This window comes from Ochotona princeps, chromosome 1 (genome assembly GCF_030435755.1).
Source record: "Ochotona princeps isolate mOchPri1 chromosome 1, mOchPri1.hap1, whole genome shotgun sequence".
Classification (NCBI taxonomy): domain Eukaryota; kingdom Metazoa; phylum Chordata; class Mammalia; order Lagomorpha; family Ochotonidae; genus Ochotona; species Ochotona princeps.
In genome coordinates, this window is record NC_080832.1 from 115333792 (window position 1) to 115351402 (window position 17611).

The 17611-nt window shown below is 49.0% G+C and overlaps 1 protein-coding gene across 1 annotated transcript; it reads left to right on the forward strand.

The window, feature by feature from the left end:
* Window positions 1-14875: 14875 nt before the first annotated feature.
* On the forward strand, window positions 14876-17387 carry LOC131480459 (heat shock 70 kDa protein 1). Its single transcript, XM_058665355.1, has one exon. It carries the CDS (start codon window positions 14911-14913, stop codon window positions 16837-16839), a length of 1929 nt encoding a protein of 642 aa, XP_058521338.1. The 5' UTR covers window positions 14876-14910; the 3' UTR covers window positions 16840-17387.
* The last annotated feature ends 224 nt before the right edge of the window (window positions 17388-17611 follow it).

Below are 17611 nucleotides of genomic sequence, written 5' to 3' on the forward strand. Positions count from 1 at the left end.
TTTTTAAAAATTTTTAAAGATTTATTTTATTTTTATTACAAAGTCAGATATACAGAGAGGAGGAGAGACAGAGAGGAAGATCTTCCGTCCGATGATTCACTCCCCAAGTGAGCACAATGGCCAGTGCTGCGCCAATCCAAAGCCAGGAACCAGGAACCTCTTCCGGGTCTCCCACGCGGGTGCAGGGTCCCAAAGTTTTGGGCCGTCCTCAACTGCTTTCCCAGGCCACAAGCAGGGAGCTGGATGGCAAGTGGAGCTGCCAGGATTAGAACCAGCGCCCATATGGGATCCCCGGGGCGTTCAAGGCGAAGACTTTATCTGGAGGCCACACAGCCGGGCCCGGATCCTGCTTTATTTGTATTGGTAAGTCAGATATATAGAGAGAAGGAGAGACAGAGATTAGATCTTCCATCCAATGATTCACTCCCCAAGTAACTGCAACAGCTGATGCTGAGCAGGAGCCAGGAGCCTCATCTGAGTCTCCCACACAGGCATAGGGTCCCAAGGCTTTGGGCCGTGCTTGACTGCTTTCCCAGGTCACCAGTAGGGAGCTGAAAGGAAAGCAGAGCTGACTGGATTAGAACTGACTTCCATATGAGATCCAAGCATGTTCAAGGCGAGGACTTTAGCCACTGCTAGGCTACTGTGCCACCCCCTTCTCCCTTTTTTTCTTAAAAAAAAAAAAAAAAAAAAAAAGAGGGAGAGAAAGAGAGGGAGAGAATTGTCTTTTTTTTTCTTAAACATTTATTTTTATTGGGAAGTCAGATATACAGAGAGGTGAAAAGACATAGAGAAAGATCTGTACTATGACATCTCCCAAGTGGATGGTATAATAATGTTTGTTAACTTCTCAGGAATCATGACTGCTACACAAGAGACAGACAATAAATAAATCAGACCCCTGACATAGTAAAACTATGTAGAAGAATTGGATCAAGAGCCAGTGTTATTGCCTAACAGGTGGTAGGTTAACTCTTCTTGCAGCACCAGCACCCACCAGCATCCTGTATGGGTGCTGTTTGAGTCCCAGTTGCTCTATTTCAGATACAGCTCCCTGCACATCGGAATGCACATGGAAAGCAGTAGAGAATGGCTCAAGTCCTTGGTTTTCTGCACTGACATGCAAGATCTAGTTGAATCTCTTAACTTCAGCCTGGCCCAACCCTGGCCATTGCAGCCCTCTGGGGAGTAAACCAATGGATGAAAGATCTCTCTTGGGGCTGGGGGCTGAAAGTCCTCGCCTTGAATGCCCCAGGATCCCATATGGACGCCGGTTCTAATCCCAGCAGCTCCGCTTCCCATCCAGCTCCTTGCTTGTGGCCTGGGAAAGCAGTTGAGGACGGCCCAATGCTTTGGGACCCTGCACCCGCGTGGGAGACCTGGAAGAGGTTCCTGGTTCCCGGCTTTGGACCGGCGCAGCACCAGCCGTTGCAGCTCACTTGGGGAGTGAATCATCCGACGGAAGATCTTCCTTTCTGTCTCTCCTCCTCTCTGTATATTCTGACTTTGTAATAAAAATAAATAAATCTTAAAAAAAAGAGATCTCTCTCTCTGTCTCTCTCTCTCTCTCTTTGTCTCCTTCCCTTTGTCTTTATCCTCTCTCTGTGTGTAACTATATCTTTTAAATAAATAAAATATGTCTAAAAAGAGAGAACTGCTCAGTTGCTATGCACTCCCTGTGTAAGCTCCCAGTTCACACGCCTTGATGGGTCCCTACCTTGGACGCCCTCAGGGTAAGCAGGAATCTCGTCTCAGTGAGAATATCATTTTTATCAACATCTTCCTTCCCACCTGCCCCTTCCATGGTCTGTTTCATAATTCTTCATGCACTGAGACAAAGAACTGGCTGCTATTGCCTCTGACATTACTCTACCATATTTCATCATGTGCTGTTGACTTTTACAGGCAAACATACAGGAAGACTTGTAAATTGTGCCTTAACTGAAGCTGCTTACAGACTGGGAAAAAAAAATAACAGCCCAACTCCCTGTAACTCATAGCAACAGACTCGATTCAGTATTAGACAATAGTAAAGCTACAAAGGCATATGGGGGAATCAAGAGCGATCCTGACAACCTCTTAACAGGAGGTCATATGCACAGAGCAGGGGGGGACCCCAGAGTGGAGCAGGTGGACAGGAGGAGGCTTGTATCCTAACCCTGAAGATCTCGGATCCTCATCAAGGTCTATTAGTACGAGCACCAAGGACTACATCCCAACTGCCAAGGAGACAATGGGGAACTAGAGTGCCTTCGGAGGCCTACAACTCTGAGGTCACCCACTACTGTTTGGATCTACCACATGGGATGCAAGAAGCCCAAATCTTTCCTTGCAGGATTCAAGGTCATCGGAACAACAGCCAGGAGCCGTGAGTGGTCTGCAGAAACAGAAGAACAGTAAACTTCCTTCGGGACTAGGAAGAGGAACCTTTTCTGGTCCTTACTTAGTTCCAACTTTGGATCCCCACTCTCTCTTGCAATGATCATCAGGGTTGCTCCGGAGGGCCCCCCCCCCAGGCAAAAAAGCAAACAACAAAAAAAAATTAGAATAGAGAACAACAAGGAAAGCTTAGAACCAGACAAGAAACGAGCAGCGTGGACCCACATATATGTTACTAGCCAGGACACAAAAATTAGTTACTCCTCACTAGGGTATTGAAGATTTCTCTGCACACCCCTCCTAAAACTGTTCTGCACCTCAACTGTTGGCATATGCCTTGTTAGAGTTATAAGCCAGTTTAGACTATCCTAAAATCTGCCAAGTTCAGCAAAATCATGCTTCAATGTTATAAACTGCTAAATACTAAAATGAAAGTAGACATGAGACAGCTGAATAGTACCCTATAACCATTTTAAGGTGTATAGCAGTGGTTCTGTGTATAAACTAAAATTGAAATGTCAATGAAGTAGTCACAGGATGTGGTTAAGAACTTGCATTTTTTAACATATTTGTTACTCAATACCATGTCAATTAATTCCATAATGTTGTAAATTGTTGTTGATGTTGTGTTGGGGTTTTCAATTGATCGAGATGATATTCTGCCAGCCCTACCTTCAGACCAGAGATGATCTCCCCAAGAAACCGTTGAATTTATCTGGACAATAAGATGGTGAACTCTATTCTTGGTATATGTATTCAAAGAAAGAATCTTGACTTAATTTGAACTGTACTACTGCAACAAGGTGGAGGAATCCACCATTGGGGGAGGGTATGGGGAGGGGTTGGGGGGATCCCAGAGCCTATGAAAGTGTGTCACATAATGCAATGTAATTAATAATAATAAAAAAGAAATTAAATGCTTGTGCTATATGTATTATATATCCATTAAGGTTATTTATTTTTTTAGATAGATCAGATAAATCTCATACTTTTAAGAGTATCCTTTTAAATTTTGGGTTTCAAATTTAGCAGCCAAGTTTTGTCAGTCTTCTCTGATTAAAAAAGCAAGAAATTTTAAAAAAGCTTATTTCTGTGACTGTCATTTTTGCTGTTTTTAATATTGTATATATTTTTTCTTGTCTTCTTTATTGTTTTGGTTAGTGGTTTGTCCAATTGGTTTTGTTTGCTTTTAAATGACCTTATTCTTTTTTTTTTTTTTTAAGATTTATTTATTTTTATTACAAAGTCAGATATACAGAGAGGAGAGGCAGAGAGGAAGATCTTCCGTCCAATGATTCACTCACTCCCCAAGTGAGCTGCAACAGCTGGTGCTGCGCCGGGTCCAAAGCTGGGAACCAGGAACCTCTTCCGGGTCTCCCACGCGGGTGCAGGGTCCCAAAGCATTGGGCCGTCCTCGACTGTTTTCCCAGGCCACAAGCAAGGAGCTGGATGGCAAGTGGAGCTGCTGGGACCAGAACTGGCGCCCATATGGAATCCCAGGGCTTTCAAGGCAAGTACTTTAGCTGGTAGGCCACGCCTCCGGGCCTGACCTTATTCTATTTATTTTTGTTGTTGCTTTAAACATTTCATTAAGTTCTTACATTATTACTTCGAATATGAAATGAATTCCTCAAAAAAGAAAAAAAGAAAGAAAGAAAGAGAAAGAAAAGAAATGGAGCATCCGGGTCTGGAACCAGTGCTCATATGGGATACCGGTATTGTAGGTGATGATTAAACATGCTAAACCTCAACAATAGCCACATATTTTTATTGTTAAAATAAAACTAATTGGGCCAGGCACGGTAGCCTAGCAGCTGAAGTCCTTGCCTTGCACCCGCTGGGATTCCATATGGGCACTGGCAGCTCCACTTTCCATCCAGCTTCCTGCTTGTGACCTGGGAAGGAAGTAGAAGATAGCCCAAAGCCTTGGGACTCTTTATCCGCATTAGGAGACCAAGAAGAGGCTCCAGGCTCTTGGCTTCGGATCGGTACAGCTCCAGTCATTGAAACCTTCTGAGGAGTGAACCATTGGATGGAAGATCTTCCTCTCTGTCTTTCCTCCTCTCTGTATATCTGACTTTTCAATAAAAATAAAAAATAAAATAAAGCAAAACAAATGGTGGCATCTAGTGTCTTGTTAAACCAGTGGCTAATACTACTCCTTGGAATTCAGGGGATGTTCAGAAAGGGGTACATATTGGAAAGACCTACCAAACACCTCTCATTAGAGATGAAGGTTTAAATAACCAGAATGGAGAAAAGAGAGCTTCCCTGACCAGATCAAACAAGGTTATCACTGGTTGTCTAAAAAACTGGCCATTACCTGCCTATATACCTAGAAAGTAAATTCACTTTATGACCTCCTGGAATAGGTTGAGTGAGCTATAGAATTAGTAAAGACCATTCAGACCCATCTGTCGCTGTCCCGCAGCGATGGACTTGGTGCACGGAGCCGATAATAACATGGATGGACTCTGACTGATGGTCAATAGCCGAAGTTTATTAGTGGCATCAGACTTTATACACTGAGGGTCATTTGGGATAAGGGAGGAAGTATTGAGCTTGTCAACAGAACCCATCAACTGTTTCTATACTTTCGTTTGGAACTCTTTTTGTTTTGTGCATTTTACCAAGTGTTCTCATTCACATGCTGTCCACTCAACTGTTCTCATGCAAATGATGTCCAACCAGTTATGCAAAAGGTATTCCCTTCGGTTGTTCTCATACAAATACTATCCAATCAGTTGTAATCCTGTGCTCGCTGACCTTCCAGGGTCGTAATGTCCTTCTACAGCCATCCATCCATGGAAGAGATGATATTTGGGGTACCAGAGGGATTCTGAAGAGGGAGAGGGGCATCAGGAAAAATCACTATAGCTGTGGAGAGAAGTTTAAACCAAATGTCTGGGGGGGTGTTGTGACACAGCAGGTTGAGCCACCTCTGGGGATGCCTACATCTCAGTTCTCAGGGCCTGTTTGGATTCTTGACTATTCTTCCTCTAATCCAGCTACCTGCTAATGCACCTGGGAAGGAAAAAATGATGGCCCAAATCTTAGAGCCCCTATGATCCATGTTTGAGAGTGGGATGGAGTTTGTTTTTCCTATTTTAAACCCAGCCAACCCTGACTTATCTAAGCATTTAGACAATGACTAAGGATATGTAAGATTTTTCTGTTTCTCCTTTCCTTTGCTTTCACTCTGCTTTAATATGAGTAAATCATTACAATTAAAATATCTGGGGCACTACTGTAACATAAGAGGTTAAGTCTTTTCTTGTAGAACTGGCATCTCATTTGGGGGCGGTTAAAGACTTGGATGGCTCACTTCCAATCCAGCTGCTAGATTACGGCCTGGGGAAGCATGGAGGACAGCCCAAGTGCTCAGGCCTCTGTATCCACGGGAAGATGTGGGAAAAGACCTGCCTTTCAAAAGCATAAAAATTTTAAACTAAAATAACTTCCTTGCTTCAAGTCCTCTACAGACTTCCTGTGCCAGTCATCAAAAGGCTGGAGGCTATGGTAGTAAAACATTTTCAATTGTCATTTTTTTAAGATTTATTTATTTTCTATTGCAAAGTCAGATATATATAGAGAGGAGGAGAGACAGAGAAGATCTTCCATCTGATGCTTCACTCCCCAAGTGGCCGCAACGGCTGGAGCTGTGCCAATCTGAAGCCAGGAGCCCAGATCCTCTTCCGGGTCTCCCACGCAGTGCAGGGTCCCAAGGCTTTGGGCCATCCTCAACTGCTTTCCCAGGCTACAAGCAGGGAGCTGGATGGGAAACAGGGCCTCCAGGATTAGAACCAGTGCCCATATGGGATCCTGGTGCTTTCAAGGCAAGGACTTTAGCTGCTAGGCCACCATGCTGGGCCCTCGATTGTCATTTTTGCAAGGTGCAAGCAAAATAACACCAGACAAGTCTAGGGTGCATTAAAGAGTCTTTATTAACCAAACTTAGTGATAACAGAGCCCACTAGAAATTAGCAAATGCAAGCCCAATGGCAATCCAGTCGGAATTGAAACCCTGAGAGAAACAAATGATCATTACTATGAAACCCATCCATTAAATTGCAGATCTATGTCCGAGCTTTCCTAGCAATATAAATTATCCTAAGAGAGGTGCAGTGAACAATCTGAGCACACTTGGGAAGCTGCAGACACTCACCTCTCTTGACTTCTCTGTCCACATTCCATTACTGCTAGGCCTCATCTCTCCTGGAACTCTGGGAAGTACCCAAATTAGTAATACAAAGCACCTTAGCATTTGCGTCTTCACTGACTCACCCAAGCAGTGAACAGAGGGTGAGGAATACATACTTACAGGGGCCAAGCTCAGGGGCTACCTGCTTTCAGAGTCTGCCTGTGGGAAGCCAGAGACTGGGGAGGTAAGACTCGGAGTGCAAGAGCAGTGGAACTAAGTGACCAAGACAAGGCCCTTCCCTACCATGGGTCGTAATGGGGGCTTGTGAGGGAAGTAGTTACACAACAGCACAACACCACTCACTCTCAGTTTCCAGGTGATGATAGGTGAGCATCACAGGTGGGCAGAAACAACCCTTAGGTGGGGGAGGTGTGGCTATTAAGCTCCAGACCCTGAACTAGCTGCCTAAAACTACAACAGCATCATCCCTCAGGTGATCAATATGCCCTTGGGGGGTCTTCCTGCCTTCTGCCAGTACCTTTGTATAAATGGACGTTTAGTGCAGCAGGTAGCAACGGCCTCAGATACAGAGTACACATCCCTCCCCACCGCCCATGTTAGCTGCCTCAGAAAACTTACGCAGGGGCCAAGAGGACAGGACCCAGGCAGGCACTACCCTGAGCCCAGAGACCCAGAGCCTCTCCCTCCCACCGCCCGCAGGGAGAACAAGGCCTGGAGGCGGCCAGGAAGCCGCAGCACCGAGAGACCTCGGACACCCAACCCTCCCCTCCCTTCCTGCAGCGAGCGCTCCAGCCGCGGGTGCCCAGGGCTAGGACTTCTCCCTTGTTGCCACCTGCTCGTCGCGCCCTGGAGTTCCGAAGTGACACCATTTTTTAGAGCGCGCACCCTCTGGATTCCAACAGGAAAACCTTGAAGAATGCAGCTTTGCACAGCTCTGCCTCCCACCTGGCCTCCCTCCCTGTCGCCCGGCTTAGGGCTTAGGCTTGTGTTAGGGCTCAGGCTTCTTCCCCTATTATTGGCTGTAGCAGGAATTTTCTCTTTAGGCTGGCAGGCGGGGACCGTCCCGTCGTTATAATTAGGAACACTGCTCAACCAACAAACCGCTCCACCCGAGTTACTCCACCCCAACCCTGCCAGAATATTAGGCTTAGTCAGGGCTCAGGATTGACTCTCCAGAAGGTTCTGTTGGTTGTGTATTAGCCTTGCAGAGTAATGGGGCTCTGCCTCTTGCTTCTGACCTGCCAGCCTGTTCTTTAGGGAAGTGGGCAGGACTAGGCTGGGAGATGCTGGATGCTGGAAGGAGGGGAGGGTGGGTGCTTGAAGGGGGAGCACCTCCCCCAAAGTGCTCATAATGCTCCTGTAAGCCTGCTCTTTATTCCTCTCCTCTATGTAAGGAGGTTAGGTAGATTCTAGCCTGTGCATCCAGAGTTCAAGAAGATGAATATTTTTTAAGAAAATAAAATATTTTTTGTAAAAGACCTAAGAAATAGCCCTGAAATGGGCCAGCATTTACACCTAGAGAATAGCCCTGTCCCTGGGGACAGCTCAGGGACTGCCCCTTCACTCACCGGTAAGAAGTGAGTTATTAGGTCAAATACTGCTGCTCTGATAAGGTCCTGGGAGCATTTTCAGGAACTCTATATCCACAAAGACCCCATTCAAAAGTTTCCCAGAAGAGAATAAAGGAGGAAAGGAACAAGGATCCTTACCCATGTCCGTAACAATCCCAGTCTCAGTACAGGGACCCTCAGTTCTCGCCTGAGGTGCCTGCCTTGTCTACCACGTGCACCTTCTCATTATTTCTTTCCATGTAACTAGACAGCATGTTTACTGCTACTCTGTTTCATATCTGTATTATTTCTTGTGCAACTATGAGAATCTAAGCAACCATTTTCTGTCAACACGTCCTTTTGCTTTGTCCATAAAGATTTATTCATCTATTTGAAAAGAAGAGTTACAGGAAGAGAGAGACCAGGAGAGATCTTGCATCCATTGGCTCACTAGTCAAGGCTTGGGCTAGGACTAAGCCAGGAGTCAGAAACATATCCGAGCTTCCCACGTGGGTGGCATAGCCCAGGACACTGAACTGCTCTTTACTGCTTTCCCAGGTGCATTAGCAGGGAGCTGGATTGAAACTGAACGGCAAGGAATCAAATGGCCACTCACAAGGGTGTTAGAATTGCAAGCTGCTATGCCATCATCCTGACCACTGTTTTCTTCCTTTTAGAAAATAAAGCAGGGAATTGCATGGTAGCTTAGTGGCTAAAGTCTTCACCTTGCACACACTCGGAATCCTACATGAGCACAGGTTCTAATCCCAGCAGCTCCACCTCCCATCCTGTTTGCGGCCCAGGAAAGCAGTCGAAGACAGTCCAAGGGCTTGGGACCCTGTGCCCCCGTGGGAGACCCTGAAGAGGCGCTGGGCTCCTGGCTTTGAATCATCACAGCTCTGGCTACTGTGGCCACTTGGGGAGTGAAGCAATGGACAGAAGATATTCATCTCTGTCTCTCTTCCTCTCTGTACATCTGACTTTCCAATAAAAATAAATAAATCTTAAAGAAAAAAAAAGGTTCTGGGGCCCAGTGGCGTGATCTAGCAACTAAAGTCCTCACCTTGAACGCCCCGGGATCCCATATGGGCGCCAGTTCTAATCCCAGCAGCTCCACTTCCCATCCAGCTCCCTGCTTGTGGCCTGGGAAAGCAGTTGAGGACGGCCCAATGCTTTGGGACCCTGCACCCGCGTGGGAGACCCGGAAGAGGTTCCTGGTTCCTGGCTTTGGATCGGCGCGCACCGGCCCGTTGCGGCTCACTTGGGGAGTGAATCATTGGATGGAAGATCTTCCTCTCTGTCTCTCCTCCTCTCTGTTTATCTGACTTTGTAATAAAATAAATAAATCTTTTAAAGAAAAAAAGGTTCTGCTGAATTCCCTGTACCCAAAGATCTTAGGATGATCTTTAGACTCATCTTAAACTAATTCCATAATCCGTGGTAGTGTCCCTCAACCTTGTAAGCATATCAAGACGAATGACTGGGCCCGACGCCATGGCCCAGCAGCTAAAGTCCTCACCTTGAACGCGCCAGGATCCCATATGGACGCCAATTCTAATTCCAACGGCCCTGCTTCCCATCCAGCTCCCTGTTTGTGGCCTGGGAAAGAGTAGACAATGGCCCAAAGCTTTGTGACCCTGCGCCCGTGTGGGAGACCTGGAAGAGTTACTAGCTTCAAATCGACGCAGCACCGGCCGTTGCGGTCACTTGGGGAGTGAATCATCGGACAGAAGATCTTCCTCTCTGTCTCTCCTCCTCTCTATATATATCTGACTTTGCAACAGAAAATAAATAAATCTTAAAAAAAAAAGAATTATTAGGATTATGGGAGCGAGTGTTGTGGTATATCTAGTAGGTTAAGCCTCCACCTGTGATGCTGGCATTCCATGTGTGTACCAGCTCAAGATGTAATTGTTGCACTTTTGAAGCAGCTTTCTGACAATGGCCTGGGAAAAGCAGCAGAGGATTGTCTCAGTGTTTTGGTCCTTGCCACCCACGTGGGAGACTTGAATGAAGCTCTGAGCTTGTGGCTCCAGCCTGGGTCAGCCCTGACCATCGCAGGCTTTGGGGGAATGGACCACAGGATGAGAGGTCTCTCTATATATTTAACTCTGCCTTTCAAACAAATTAAAAAATCCTACAAAAGAATAAGGAAAAGAAAGGATTGGGATGTCAGATGTGGAAGTGTGGACCTTCAACAAAAAGGAAAGGAGGAGCAAACTCCCAAGCACAAACTCTGAAACAGGCACTAAGGCACTGCCCTGTTAATCCCTATCACCAGCCAGAAAAACAGACATGAATTCTGTTTTAGACATAAGCAGATAAGAGACTTACATGTTTAATGTACTAGTATTTTACTGGGAAAAAAGAAAAACAGCTTCAACAAGGAAGCAGAGTCCAGATAGAAACCCAGGTCTTCCAGTTTTTTTTTTCCATGCTACTGGAAATACCCAGGGCTCCCACATCACTGCGGCTTTTGCAAGAGTTGTTTGTAGGATTCAGATTCTAATTTTTTTTGCTTTCTTCTGGGTAAACTTAGAATTATCCTATCTCAAAGTGAACAGAGAGGAAAACACTACAGTTTAAGAAATCACAAGAAAAGGAGAGAAAATAGATAAGGATCTTGTAACACATGGCTGAAAAACACTGCTGTCACCATCCTCATCCCCCGCTACACTCTGCTCTCTGGTTCTCTCCTCCTTTTAACAATGTCTATGTGGGACATTTAAAAAAAAAAAAAAAAAAAGGAAGGAAGAGGGTGGTTGGGCCATGTGGGCAGATAGGAGGCTAGGATAGAAAGTATGACCCTGCTCCTATAACTGTGTCTTAAAAATATGTGAAACTTGTTAATTTTATATAAAAATAAATAAAATTTTAAAAGCCTGACATTCTGGGCCCAGAGTGATAGCCTAGTGGCTAAATTCTAGCCTTGCATGAGCCAGGATCCCACATAAGTGCAGGTTTGTATCACGGCTGCTCCACTTCCTTCCAGCTTCCTACTTTTGGCATGGGAAAGCAGTAGAGGACAGCCCAAAGTCTTGGAACCCTGCACCAGCGTGGGAGACCCAGAAGAAGCTCCTGGCTCTTGGCTTTGGATTGGCTCAGCTCTGGTCACTGCAGCCACCAGCTTAGGAAAGCTAAGCCTCATTCCTGCCAAACAGCAAATCTAGCAAAAATATAATTCTATAATTAACCAAAATAACTTCTTCTTGCAGTTCTTATACTCACCCTACGTAACAATCAAACTTGTCATTGGGTTTCTACCTTGTGCAGTATCCAGGATAAAAGAGAAAATCCAACTGATAGACTTCTTGCCAAGAAATAAAGATTATAGATAAGCAGCATTCTAGGCCAATCCATAAACAGAAAATCTGAGTGCTGACATTGTGGGTTAAGCCATTGTCTGTCATGCCAGCATCATACATGCATGCCAATTTGAATCCCCACTCCTTCACTTGCAATCCAGCTCCCTGTTTGTGCCCTGAGAAAATGGCAGAGGACGGCCCTAAAGCTTTGGGCCCCTGCATTCACATAGGGCCCCTGGATGAAACTCCTGGCTCCTGGCTTTGGCCTGCGCCAGCACTGGCCATTGTAGCCATTTGGGAAGTGAATCAGCAGTTGGAAGATTTCTCTCTCTCCCTCTCTCTGTAACTCTGCCTTTCAAATAAAATAATACTTGGAAAAATAGAGGAACTTTACAAAAAAGAAAGAGCAGTATAGAACTGTAGACACTTGGTCACAATGCCTAGATGATTGTTTCGTTCCTGGGGGACATTTTAGTGGACTTTCCTGTTTCCCTTGTGGTAGCAGTGCCAGGGTCTTACCACCATATTTAGTGCAGTGGAGATGTGAATGCCTCCCCCTGCCATTTCCCTGTTGCTTAGGGGAGTCAGAGGGCTCCAGCAGAGACTATTCTAAAACGCAGTTGTATAGAAAAGAAGGAAGTAAATCCATAACTGCCAGTGGTGATGGGTGATAGTGAGGGTAAAAGCTGATGAGCAGGAAGCTTTCTGAGTGAGGGGGCAAGATTGAGAGTCTGTGGAAGTGACAACTCTGGGCACTGAAGAAGAAAGGGTGAGGGAATCTGCAGCCAGAGATAGCGCAGGGAAAAGGATAATTCCTCAAGTGTCCCAGGCTGATCAGATTAGACTGGGATTTACTCGGAGCTGCACCTGATTATCAAAGGATTGTCAACCTGCAGAAGAGCACAGGCACACACCCAGGCATAGTTTAGGTTAGCAAATAACGAATAAGAATAAATACCCATGGATCCCTGAAAAAAAAAAAGTGTTTAATTGTGGAAAAAAGAGGCATGGGAGGAGAATGAATATGGGTGTGTTGGTGTGTGTTTGAAAATGATAATTGGGGCAGCATGGTGGTTTACCAAATTAAGTCTCTACCTGCAATGCTTGCTGCAGGAGTGAGCTGTGAATACAGGCATGCTCTCTCTCCTGCTGTAACTCTCAGCCTCTCCTCCTCTGTCTGCAACTCCTCCTTTTAAATAAAAATAAACCTGTTTTCTTTGTTTCGAGAAAGAAAATGACAATTGAGGGCATACAGGCTTCCTTAATCAAAACAACCTCCTGCCAATTGTGCAACAGGTTTAATTTCTTCACAGGCTGTGTACTCCTCACTATTTCTTTCACATCACGTGATGTTCAGGTGCCTAACAAGGACTCCCACACAGGAAGGACAAAAAGGGTGAGGTAGCTACCAAATGCAATAGGTGCTTAAAACATGGAGGGGACTCACAGGGCATTGGTTTCCAGGATAAAGCCCTAAATGGCCGAATTAACTGCATGGCAAGTAACCTCAGCAGGAATTAAAACTAGAATTTGGCTTTTAGCCAAAATCTTGAAAAAGCACTGATGTGTCCTGTTGAAGAAGCCTAGACCGGACTTAACACTGTTACATTTAGTCTGAAAGTGGTTTCCAGCTTAGGGGCCACAGAGACACACTTAAGAACCAATTGGGTCTCTGAAGTAGATGAAGTCTGGTTCCAACCACCAAGCAAAAAAGAGCCAGACATTGAGAAGTAGAATGGCACCATACCGACCCCGGGCTGGGGAGGGGGAGGAAACAGGAGGAATAAGCCTTAAAAGTCCGTATGCATTCAGTGGAAAATTTTTTTGTTATTTACACCCAGGTCCAGACTGAGGCTAAGGGTCGTGACCGCGGGCAGGGACAAGCACACGAATGACTCAGGGCTACTGCCACCCTGCCTGCCCCACGGCGGAGCACAGCCTTCCCTCAAAAATGCCCCTTATTGCATGCAACACTGCCTCTCTACAGAACCCTTTTATTTTAAACTAAAAGACTCTTAGCTCTAGATAACCGATCTGCAGATTAAAACGATGTCCAAAGCAGCGCTCTCTTTCTCTGGGGTTCCGTTTTAAAAGTGACCTAGTCTGGTGGGGTGGGGAGACCTGTGACTGAGAGTGGAAGAACATCACTCAGGCCACAGCAAAGAGACTCAGGGCGCCCTGGCCTCTGCGCGGTCCCTTCACACGCTGAAAGGGACCGCAGCATCTCCCCTAGAAAGCCCGAATTGAACTGCGACACGGCTAAGTAACTCCAGATGACTCAGTAAGCCACAAAGAGTCTGCGACTGAACAGACTCAGAAAAGGTGGAGGGGCAGAAGGGGACCCACGCTGGGAAGAGTGAGGGAACCCGAGAAGTACCAAAGTAATAAAGCCAAGCCACTTGGTGCAGGCTGGGAAAGAGGTGGTTTTTTTTGTTTTGTTTTGTTTTTTTTTTTTTTTCTTACTGACATTCAACTCAAACACCACGCAAAGGGCACTGGTGGCGCCTGCAAAGAGGGGCTTGACAGACTAACTCAACTTTCCCAAGCTCGGAGCCCTTCCCTTGGCTAGGGATATTACATCGCCCTACACACTGTCTCCAGGACTCGATTCTTTCAACGAAAAAGTCCCTTTGCATGGATAATCCACCCACGAAGATTAAAAACGATGTCCAAAACTAAACGATGCTCTTTTTCCCTCGGTTTTGCCAGTAAAATTGAGAGAATGGAGTTTAACTGAGAGCAAAGACAGTGTGTGTAAAAGGGAGAGGCAGAGTGTCCCTCAGAGCCCAGATCACCAGGTACCGTTGAGGGGCGCTTGGCAAATACGTGAGGTCCACTCACGTCAACGCCAGATTTCCGTCCTGAAAGCCCAAGCTTTCTCCCTTCCGGCTGTCCCCGCATTCACGGAGCCCGCATTCCAACCCGAAACCGCACAACCACTTCAGTCCCTCCCTCGGCGCTCACCGCCCCGCGCCCACACCGCCCGCAGCGCCCGCCGCCACCCAGGCCGACTCCACAGCCGCCGCCCCGCTCGCTCCCCCTTCCCCGCCGGCTCCAGGGTCCGCTCCAGAGAACCCCAGAAGCGTCTGGAGACTTCTGCCGAAGGACGGCCCCCTGCGTTCCCATTGGTGGCCAGAAGCCCGAGGGCCGGGCGCCCGCAGAAACGCCTGGAAGCTTCGCGAGCGGGCAGCCCGGCCGAGCTCGCTGACTGGCTGAGGAGGCGGCGGGCGGGGTGCGGGCGCGACGTATAAAGGCCGCGGCCGGCGGAGCGGGGCAACTGCGATCCCGCGATCCTGACAGCAGCTGACAGCAGCTGACGGCGGCCGAGGCCACCAAGGGCACCGCGAGCATCTCCGACAGCGCGAGCCCGAGCGACTCCCGTTCCCCGCGGCCTCCCGGAGCGCCTGAGGACCCCGGCGGGAGCGTGCGAACGCGCCTTCTTCCCTGAGAGAGACAGAGAGAGAGACACACAGAGACGGTCCCTGAGCAGAGGCGGCGAGAGCGAGGCGGCGGCATGGCCAAGACGGTAGCGATCGGCATCGACCTGGGCACGACCTACTCGTGCGTGGGCGTGTTCCAGCACGGCAAGGTGGAGATCATCGCCAACGACCAGGGCAACCGCACCACGCCCAGCTACGTGGCCTTCACGGACACGGAGCGTCTGATCGGCGACGCGGCCAAGAACCAGGTGGCCATGAACCCGCAGAACACGGTGTTCGACGCGAAGCGGCTGATCGGGCGCAAGTTCGGCGACCCGGTGGTGCAGTCGGACATGAAGCACTGGCCGTTCCAGGTGGTGAGCGAGGGCGACAAGCCCAAGGTGCAGGTGAGCTACAAGGGGGAGAGCAAGGCGTTCTACCCGGAGGAGATCTCGTCGATGGTGCTGACCAAGATGAAGGAGATCGCCGAGGCGTACCTGGGCCAGGCGGTGAGCAACGCGGTGATCACGGTGCCGGCGTACTTCAACGACTCGCAGCGGCAGGCGACCAAGGACGCGGGCGTGATCGCGGGCCTCAACGTGCTGAGGATCATCAACGAGCCCACGGCGGCCGCCATCGCCTACGGGCTGGACCGCAAGGGCAAGGGGGAGCGCAACGTGCTCATCTTCGACCTGGGCGGGGGCACGTTCGACGTGTCCATCCTGACCATCGACGACGGCATCTTCGAGGTGAAGGCCACGGCGGGCGACACGCACCTGGGCGGCGAGGACTTCGACAACCGGCTGGTGAGCCACTTCGTGGAGGAGTTCAAGAGGAAGCACAAGAAGGACATCAGCCAGAACAAGCGCGCCGTGCGGCGGCTGCGCACGGCGTGCGAGCGGGCCAAGCGCACGCTGTCGTCCAGCACGCAGGCCAACCTGGAGATCGACTCGCTCTTCGAGGGCATCGACTTCTACACGTCCATCACGCGGGCGCGCTTCGAGGAGCTGTGCTCGGACCTGTTCCGCGGCACGCTGGAGCCCGTGGAGAAGGCGCTGCGCGACGCCAAGCTGGACAAGGCGCAGATCCACGACCTGGTGCTGGTGGGCGGCTCCACGCGCATCCCCAAGGTGCAGAAGCTGCTGCAGGACTTCTTCAACGGGCGCGAGCTCAACAAGAGCATCAACCCGGACGAGGCGGTGGCGTACGGCGCGGCCGTGCAGGCGGCCATCCTGATGGGCGACAAGTCGGAGAACGTGCAGGACCTGCTGCTGCTGGACGTGGCGCCGCTGTCGCTGGGGCTGGAGACGGCGGGCGGCGTGATGACGGCGCTCATCAAGCGCAACTCCACCATCCCCACCAAGCAGACGCAGACCTTCACCACCTACTCGGACAACCAGCCCGGCGTGCTGATCCAGGTGTACGAGGGCGAGCGCGCCATGACGCGCGACAACAACCTGCTGGGCCGCTTCGAGCTCAGCGGCATCCCGCCGGCGCCGCGGGGCGTGCCCCAGATCGAGGTGACCTTCGACATCGACGCCAACGGCATCCTCAACGTCACGGCCACCGACAAGAGCACCGGCAAGGCCAACAAGATCACCATCACCAACGACAAGGGCCGGCTCAGCAAGGAGGAGATCGAGCGCATGGTGCAGGAGGCCGAGAGGTACAAAGCCGAGGACGAGGTGCAGCGCGACAGGGTGGCGGCCAAGAACGCCCTCGAGTCCTACGCCTTCAACATGAAGAGCGCCGTGGAGGACGACGGCCTCAAGGGCAAGATCAGCGAGGCCGACAAGAGGAAGGTGCTGGACAAGTGCCAGGAGGTCATCGCGTGGCTGGACGCCAACAGCCTGGCCGACAAGGACGAGTTTGAGCACAAGCGCAAGGAGCTGGAGCAGCTGTGCAACCCCATCATCAGCGGCCTGTACCAGGGTGCGGCTGGCCCCGGGGCCGCTGGGGGCTTTGGCGCCCAGGGGCCCAGGGGCGGCTCTGGCTCTGGCCCCACCATTGAGGAGGTCGACTAGGGGCCTGGCCTCCCTCGGAGCCATACAACTGGGACAAAGGGACTGTGTTGTCAGATATATATAGGTGTGTGTGACATATAGAGAAAATATGTATCTTTTTTTGTCGGTAAGTCTGTATGGTTAAGTTCCTTCTAAAGTGAAGTTCTAACCTCACAGTAACTAGTGGCATCGTTATTATTGTTGAGTGAGACCCAGATCTTCTTTGGAAGCTTTGCAGTTCATGCAAGGTTGGACCTGTACCATGTGGTTGTCTTTGAGTTCCTCTCAGATGAGGGGTGGGTTAGACAGATGCCCTTGGTGGGACCCTCACCCACACATGACTTTTGGAGCTAGGGGGACGCAGACGTAGCTTGTATTCTGTCCTTTCTTAGCTGCGAACGTGATGTGCAATGTGTAGGCATGTACATTTCTCATTCTACTGCTGAGCTTACTTTCTACCAGTTTTCAATGTAGAAGCAACTTTACTTTCGTTTTGTATTTTGTATGTGCTTGTCTAACTGAAGCCAGTGGTTTTATTTTGTGGTAAATAAACTTCAATATAAAATGCATGCTGTCTTGCTGGTTTCTCTCCCTCTTTGTTCATGAGGTCAGCACCAATTATGTTACTGCATGACACTGAAAATCGGCCCCAGTCGGGACAGCAGCTGGAGACGCAGTGCTATGCTGCAGCTTCATTTCTGTGTAAAACCGTCGTGTGTGTGTTTACCATGGCACTAAAGCCACCTGCTCCTCTGAGTGGCTGTGTCTGGCCTGAGGGCTGAAGGTTGGCGTG